Genomic DNA, 8,362 nt, shown 5'->3' with positions numbered 1-8,362 from the left:
GTGACCCTCCTCGCGGCAGTGATTACCCAGCTCTCCTGGGCGTGTTCTCCAGCCTCGTCTCTCGAGAGACCAACAAGCGTGTGCTGGACAACGTGTGCGCTGCCCTGTCACGCATGACCGTCTGCAACCTGCCCTGTGTGCCTGTCGAACAGGTGGGAGAGGGAGAGGGAGAGGGGTGGGTTGGCACTGATGGCTCTTAATGTTGTGTGTTAACTCTTCTCCCTCTCTCCTCTCCTCCTTTCAGGTGTTCCCTGTGCTGCTGAGGCATCTCCCTCTCAAGGAGGACCTGGAAGAAAACACCACCGTCTACAATTGCCTGGCCTTCATGTACAGCAAGAAGCAACCGCTGGTGAGAGCGAGAGTCTGTGTGTGTGAGTCTGACTCTGTCTGTCCTGTGTGTGTCTGACTACAGCAACAAGCAACCGCTGGTGAGTCTGTCTCTGTGTTTTAAGTCTACAGTGTGTCTGTCTGTCTGTCTCTGTGTTTGTTTACAGTGTGTTTTCAGATATGTGAAAGAACGTGATTTGAATGTATTGCTGCTCGGAGGAACACGATAGTCTGTGTTTTAATTATTATTGTTATTTCTTCATTTTTTATTTATTTATTTTTTTCCCCCCTGGCAGGTTATTCAGCACTTGAGACAAGTCCTCAACGTCTTCAGCGAGGTTCTGGGGACCGAGCAGATCAAACCAGGTGAAGCATAACCCCCTCCTGCTGCAAGATGACATTATTATTGTGCTTGGTGCTTTTAAATTGGGTACTTTATGTATCGTTTACCCCCACCCCAGAATATTTCACCTCTTCAGTACCCTATTGTTGGCTCCAGTGGTTAAAATAAGGGGGTCTAGTTTGATACCAGGAGGTTCAAATCCTGGCTCAGCCACCGACTCCCTGTGTGTGTGCGGTGGGGGGACGACACTGAGCAAGTCACTTCTCATCCGAAGGACGGAGCACAAGGAGGTGACGTAAAACAAACTAGCTCCTATTGGAAGTGACTCTGCAGCCGCAGTTGTTGATGATGATGCAGAGTTCACCCCCCTAGTTTCTAAGTCGCTTTGGATAAATAATACATATTATTGTGTGTGTTCTCTCCTTTTGCTAATTATTCCAGCAGAAATCAATGGTGACGTATTCATTTTTATTACATTTTTTTCAGATACCCAGAATACCTTGGTGATGGTTCTCCAAGACATCGCCCAGCGCTACCCACAGGAGTTCCAGAGCATTGTGATGTCACTCCCTGCAGAGCGGGCCGCCACCCTCGCTGAAGCTTTGAGTGGCGACGCCTAGTGGTGAGAGCTTCACACTGCAAACCCCACCCCCCCCCCAGTCATTGTAATTACAGCTCTGGCCAAAGGTTTCACATCCCACTCTGAAAGATGAAAGCTGCTGAATAATGTTCCCTTGTTAACATATTGAATTCCACACCCTCTATATAGAATGAACTCCCTCAGCTTCAGAGTCCAATGAAAGCTGCTGAATAAAAGAAACGTATCACTATTATAACACATTTATTAAAAAAAATATATATATATAAGGTATATAAATGATGGACATTGACGAAATGTTTTTGGTTTCTTTTCATCCTTGACCATGACACTCTTGTGTCTCTGACTGAAACAGATGCGCTTAATCACCTAATTAGTGAGACAGTTGATTGGACACTGGATAGGGAGCGATTTCAGCTGCTCAATTGCAAGCTTGAATACAAGCAAAAAAAAACAAAAACATGCCACATCTGTCAAGAGAGCAGCGCCTTCGTGCAATCAGGATGTTGGAGGCTGGACTAGAACAGCGTGCTGTGGCTCGCCGTCTTGGGTGCTCACAGCCAGCGATTTCAAACCTGGCGAGACGGTATAACCAGACACACTCTGTCAATGACAGTGCCACCAACCGGGAGACCAAGAGTCACAACACCTGCCCCAGATCCACAGATCATTCAGCAGCACCTTCGTGACGTCGATTGCTAATCAGCACAATAAAAAGTCACTGCACCTGCTCTAAAACAGAGTTTGTCATTTTTCAATCACATCTAGTGAATTTTATACAAATATAAGTGATACGTTTCTTTTGATGCTCAAATATAAGTGATACGTTTCTTTTGATGCTCCGTATATATTTTTTGTGTTTTGAAATTATTTTTCAGCCACACATAAGATCCACCCAGAGGAGAGCAGACTGACAACTGATAGGACTTCTAGAGACTTTTCCCCGCCCACAATACCTCTTCAAAGCACTCTTGATTGGCCAGGGTGCCAGTAGGAAAGAACATTATGCATATTTTATATATTCAGATGGGTGGGGTCATACCATTGAAACCGATGGAAAGCCACGCCTTTTCTCTGCTCACTTGAGTGAGCCAATAAAAAACAACCGCATAAACACGCCCAGCATGCTTTTTTCAAAATGTTGATTTATTTATTTTTATTTGTTAGTTATCCATTTCTTTTTTTTTCTTTTTTACTGTTTTTTGGGAATTTAAAAATATGTAACTGATAGCATTATACTGAAGTGCTAACAGGGATTGAATATAACTAGAATTTTTAAGGTTCTTTTTTCACTCCTGAACAGTACTACAAGTCCCATCATCCCTTGCTGGTACTGCTGGTGCAGAGGCATGCTGGGATTTGTAGTTCTTTAATCCAGTGAGGTTAAGGTGGCTGCAATACACTCCTAACAGCCTCCCGCTGTGCTGGTGGAGCAAAGAAAGAGAAAGGGAGGCTCTTACACTCTCTGAACAGCCTCCCTCTGCTCTGTGTTGGTGGATGAAGTACACAACAGTATTCAGTGACGTGTCTTTGCAAATGTTAAACCAAATAGATTTATTAATAATATGAAGGAAGAGGAACTGTATTACATACAGCAATTTATTATTATTATTATTATTATTATTATTATTATTTATTTCTTAGCAGACACCCTTATCAAGGGCGACTTACAATTGTTACAAGATATCGCATTATTTTTACATACAATTCCCCATTTATACAGTTGGGTTTTTACTGGAGCAATCTAGGTAAAGTACCTTGCTCAAGGGTACAGCAGCAGTGTCCCCCCCCACCTGGGATTGAACCCACGACCCTCTGGTCAAGAGTCCAGAGCCCTAACCACTACTCCACACTGCTGCTCCAATTTGCATACAATATTGTCAAAGCACATATTAGTGAGAAAGCAGTCTTGCACAATAAGAGACAGGGAAAGGAGGGGCGACTGAACAGATTTATATCCAGATCTTCTTTTTAAACATCGTGTTTCTCTTCAGTTTTCTGCCACTTTGGGCGTGTCTCTGTGTCGACAGCAAAAACCATCTCAACTGCAGGCTCTGTGAAAACTGGAACTCTGTCTGGGGAGAGGAGAGAGGAAGAGAGTGGAGGCGGGTGAGGAAAGGGGGAAAAAGAAGGGGCAATATGGGTAAGGAGGGGTGTAGGGAGGGAGAGAGGGGGCATTGGTCGACAGGACTGTACTCTGCAGACTCGGGCCTGATTCACAGAATAATAAAGCAGTGAGTTACACAACGGCTTCTCTGACTAACAGCTGCATATTTCAAGTTAGCCGTAACATTTGAGAAGCAACTTGAACTGCAACTGGTTTAAGAGCTGCAAACAAGTACAAAGGTCTAGTTAAGCAAATTACCAGTTCAGTTAAGGGTTGAGAAGCCCTGTGTTGGACAGAGTCACTCGCCAGTGCAGGGAATGCAAATTCCAGTCGGCCAAATGCTTTGACAATAAATGTCGCCCCTCCTTCTAATTTTCTGTCGTCTTGTGCCTTCTATCTTTTCTCTCCCATCCTCTCACCTCTTTCTCCCACCTCCCTCTCTCCATCGCTTTGTAAAATTTCACACACACTGTCTAATAAACTGCTCTCCCAGATTAATCAAACCTCAATGTTGTATTGTTGATATAAATAGAGCATTCGTTCAGCTCTGAACTGAGACACACATGCACACTGAACTGAGGCACGCACACACACACTGATGACAGACACACTCTGAACTGAGACGCACACGCATACTGAACTGAGATGCGCACACACACTGATGACAGACACTAAACTGAGACACACTGAACTGAGATGCGCGCACACACACACTGACACAGACACACTAAACTGAGACACACACACTGATAGACACACTGAACTGAGACGCACACTGAACTGAGATGCGCACACACACACTGATGATACAGACACACTGAACTGAGATGCGCACACACACTGATGACAGACACACACTAAACTGAGACACGCACACTGATGATAGACACACACACTAACTGAGACGCGCGTGCGCGCACACTGATGACAGACACACACTAAACTGAGGCACGCACATACACACTGATGACACACACTGAACTGAGACACAATGAACTGAGACAGACACACTGAACTGAGATACATGCACTGCACAGACACACTGAACTGAGATACATGCACTGAACAGACACACTGAACTGAGATACATGCACTGAACAGACACACTGAACTGAGATACATGCACTGAACTGAGATACACTGAACTGAGATACATGCACTGAACAGACACACTGAACTGAAGAGACACACACTGAACACAGACACTGAACTGAGGCTCACACACTGAACAGACACAGATCCACACTGAACTGACACACTGAACTGAGATACATGCACTGAACAGACACACTGAACTGAAGAGACACACACTGAACACAGACACTGAACTGAGGCTCACACACTGAACAGACACAGATCCACACTGAACTGACACACTGAACTGAGACAGAGACACACAGTCTCACCTGGCTTCTCTTCCTGCTTCTCTCCTTCGCTCTTAATCCAGGGGTGCACCTCCATCATAGTCTTGCAGTACCGGCGTTCACTGTGGGTCTCCGTTCCATACAGGATCTCCTGGGTCTGCCCTCCCGGTCCGGGCCTCTGCGCTGTGACCCGCACCTCCAGAACCAGAGCCTCCCTCTCCCGGACCTTCCCCGAGGCGGTGCGGCGCCGGGTTCGCTTGCTGTCTGCCCAGACCACCCTCTCCCTCACGCTGGCCAGATCCACGCCCAGATCGGTTAGCGTCAGATCCAGAAAAGGGAATGCCAGGTCTGGGCACAGCAGCTCCAGGGGCAACGGCACACACAGTGGCACCGGCACGCACAGCTCGGAGCGCTGCATGCTGGGGAGAGGGGAGTTAGGGTCATTTATTTCAGTATCTGTTCTGAGCAATGTTGTCATTGCCCCCCCCCTGTTTATGCTTTTGTGTCTGTCTGTCCGTACGTCCGTCCTCGGCTAACGCAGCAGTCTTTCAGCTCAGGAGAAGGGGCCATGCTTTCTTTTTTACAGCATTCAATAGACACGCAGTCCGTGTGAATTATCCTCGAGTTCTCTTTGCTATACAGCTGCGGCCACAAGTTTCGCATTCCCCTCACTATATATAATTAACTAATTCAGCTTCGAAAGCTGCTGAATAATGTTCCCTTGTTAACATATTGAATTCCACCCCCTCTATATAGAATGAACTCCCTCAGCTTCATAGAGTCCAATGAAAGCTGCTGAATAATGTTCCCTTGTTAACATATTGAATTCCACCCCCTCTATATAGAATGAACTCCCTCAGCTTCATAGAGTCCAATGAAAGCTGCTGAATAATGTTCCCTTGTTAACATATTGAATTCCACACCCTCTATATAGAATGAACTCCCTCAGCTTCATAGAGTCCAATGAAAGCTGCTGAATAATGTTCCCTTGTTAACATATTGAATTCCACCCCCTCTATATAGAATGAACTCCCTCAGCTTCATAGAGTCCAATGAAAGCTGCTGAATAATGTTCCCTTGTTAACATATTGAATTACACACCCATCGCTTTGTAGTTTTCCCAGATACTTCACGACAAAACTGACATGAAAAATGTGACATTTCGAAATCCAACATGAACTCCTTACTGTACTGCGATTATGGCTTCCGGTAGAATTTTTTTTCGATATCATTTTGTAGTTTTTATTTGATTGCATGATGTTAAATAAAAGATCTAAATTATGTTCATATCGTTTTTTTTTTGTTTTTTTTTAAATAAAAAAGTCACTTACCTTGTCTGTCTGTCTGTCTGTCTGTGCCTCTTGTGAGCTGGTCCTGCAGTAGCTATCCTCAGACTCACAAACTTTTTAAAAATCTGCACCCCCGAATATAAATTCGCTGCTACCTTTCCGCCTGTCTGTCTGTCGTCTGTCTGTCTGTCAGACCGTGCTGTAGACTGAAGCCCCGTCTGTCTGTCTGTCAGACCGTGCTGTAGACTGTAGCCCCGTCTGTCTGTCTGTCTGTCAGACCGTGCTGTAGACTGTAGCCCCGTCTGTCTGTCTGTCTGTCAGACCGTGCTGTAGACTGTAGCCCCGTCTGTCTGTCTGTCTGTCAGACCGTGCTGTAGACTGTAGCCCCGTCTGTCTGTCTGTCTGTCAGACCGTGCTGTAGACTGTAGCCCCGTCTGTCTGTCTGTCTGTCAGACCGTGCTGTAGACTGTAGCCCCGTCTGTCTGTCTGTCTGTCAGACCGTGCTGTAGACTGTAGCCCCGTCTGTCTGTCTGTCTGTCTGTCAGACCGTGCTGTAGACTGTAGCCCCGTCTGTCTGTCTGTCTGTCAGACCGTGCTGTAGACTGAAGCCCCGTCTGTCTGTCTGTCAGTCAGACCGTGCTGTAGACTGAAGCCCCGTCTGTCTGTCTGTCTGTCAGACCGTGCTGTAGACTGAAGCCCCGTCTGTCTGTCTGTCTGTCTGTCTGTCTGTTTGTCTGTCTGTCTGTCTGTCAGACCGTGCTGTAGACTGAAGCCCCGTCTGTCTGTCTGTCTGTCAGCAGGTTTAGCCAGCACGCTAGCCGGAACCTTTCCGTGACTCCGTTTCTTCTCTGGTTTGAGAATATGTTTTAAAGTTTAAACGAACAGATACACACAAAGACTTTTCACTGTAGGCTGCTTCTCCTGTGAAACGGTTTGACGTGAAGTCTTGCCTCTATTTCAGCAAGCTGAAATAGCGGTCTCTCTTTCTCTCTCTCCTGCGCTCCCTCTGAGATTTAAAGCCGCGGTCGCGATTTGAAGAATTTCTCAACTTGCTTCCATTCTCATAAATCTGTCACTGTTTGATAAACGGCTCCCCTTTCCTCTCGATGACAGAGGGGCTCGGGTCACGCACAGGGCAAACGTAGCGCCAGAAAACACGGACTCGACATTTTTTTGTCGCATATTTTCACGGCTCTGTCACCTGCTCCCAAACTCAGAGCACAGATTTAAAATCCCTGCGAGCGAATCACAAGAGACCGCGTTCAAATGCAAGACTGCGATTCGTTATTGTGCTTTAACAAACAGGCAGGAGAAGAAACAGACACTCCCCATCTCTCACACACACTGATACACACACAGACACACACACACACACACTGATACACACACACTGATACACACACACACACACTGAGACACACACACACACACACACACTGATACACACACACTGATACACACTGAGACACACACACTGACACACACACACTGACACACACACACACTGATACACACACACTGATACACACACACACACACACACACTGATACACACACACTGATACACACTGAGACACACACACTGACACACACACACTGACACACACACACACTGATACACACACACTGATACACACTGAGACACACACTGACACACACACACTGACACACACACACACTGATACACACACACTGATACACACACACACTCACACTGACACACAGACTGACACACTGATACACACACACACTCACACTGACACACAGACTGACACACTGATACACACACACTGATACACACACACAGTAAAACACACACTGACACACACACTGATACACACACTGATACACACACAATGACACTCACTGACACGCACTGATACACACACGGATACACACACACACAGTAAAACACAGTGACACACACTGATACACACACTGATACACACACACACTCACACTGATACACACACAATGACACACACACTGATACACACACAGAGTGACACACACACACACAGTAAACACACACAGTGATGCACACATAGTGACATACACACTGATAAACACACACACACAGTGACACACAAATAGTGTCTTCAATTGAAGACATTGTAAAAGACACATCACCGAATTTCTACATGAATCAAGAAAGACTTCTAGTGGAAATGTTTGCCATTGAATTTACACTGAAGACACTGAGAAAGACTTCTAGTGGAAACGTTTGCCATTGAATTTACACTGAAGACACTGAGAAAGACTTCTAGTGGAAACGTTTGCCATTGAATATACACTGAAAACGCTGAGAGAGACTTCTAGTGGAAACGTTTGCCA

General features: G+C 45.8%; 1 protein-coding gene and 1 pseudogene across 3 annotated transcripts; one reads left to right on the top strand and one right to left on the bottom strand.

Moving 5' to 3' along the window:
• LOC117399007 (importin-4-like) overlaps positions 1 to 2,006 on the top strand; it is a 22,223-nt pseudogene extending 20,217 nt beyond the window's left edge.
• Positions 2,007 to 2,805: 799 nt separating this feature from the next.
• Positions 2,806 to 7,206, bottom strand: si:ch211-196f5.2 (uncharacterized protein LOC556372 homolog). Of its 3 annotated transcripts, XM_059012251.1 has the most exons (3): positions 6,071 to 7,206; positions 4,782 to 5,158; positions 2,806 to 3,339 (listed from the first exon to the last, which is right to left on the bottom strand). In XM_059012251.1, exons 2-3 carry the CDS (start codon positions 5,155 to 5,157, stop codon positions 3,221 to 3,223), a joined length of 495 nt encoding a protein of 164 aa, XP_058868234.1. In that variant the 5' UTR covers position 5,158; positions 6,071 to 7,206; the 3' UTR covers positions 2,806 to 3,220. The 3 variants fall into 3 exon arrangements, with proteins under 3 accessions (XP_058868234.1, XP_058868232.1, XP_058868233.1); XM_059012249.1 differs by lacking the exon at positions 6,071 to 7,206 and having other exon boundaries at positions 4,782 to 5,975; XM_059012250.1 differs by lacking the exon at positions 6,071 to 7,206 and having other exon boundaries at positions 2,806 to 3,343; positions 4,782 to 5,971.
• Between the last annotated feature and the right edge of the window lie 1,156 nt (positions 7,207 to 8,362).

The sequence above is a fragment of the Acipenser ruthenus genome, chromosome 44, assembly GCF_902713425.1.
Source record: "Acipenser ruthenus chromosome 44, fAciRut3.2 maternal haplotype, whole genome shotgun sequence".
In the NCBI taxonomy this organism is placed as follows: Eukaryota; Metazoa; Chordata; class Actinopteri; order Acipenseriformes; family Acipenseridae; genus Acipenser; species Acipenser ruthenus.
The sequence above is the reverse complement of the archived record's forward strand: the minus strand, read 5'-3'. Positions and strand labels throughout refer to the sequence as shown.

Coding starts and splice junctions, on each gene's coding strand:
- si:ch211-196f5.2 (XM_059012249.1), bottom strand. CDS start 5,217: ATGACAACATTGCTCAGAACAGATACTGAAATAAATGACCCTAACTCC. Junction 3,340..4,781: donor GAAGCAGGAAGAGAAGCCAG/GTGAGACTGTGT, acceptor CTCCCCAGACAG/AGTTCCAGTTTTCACAGAGC.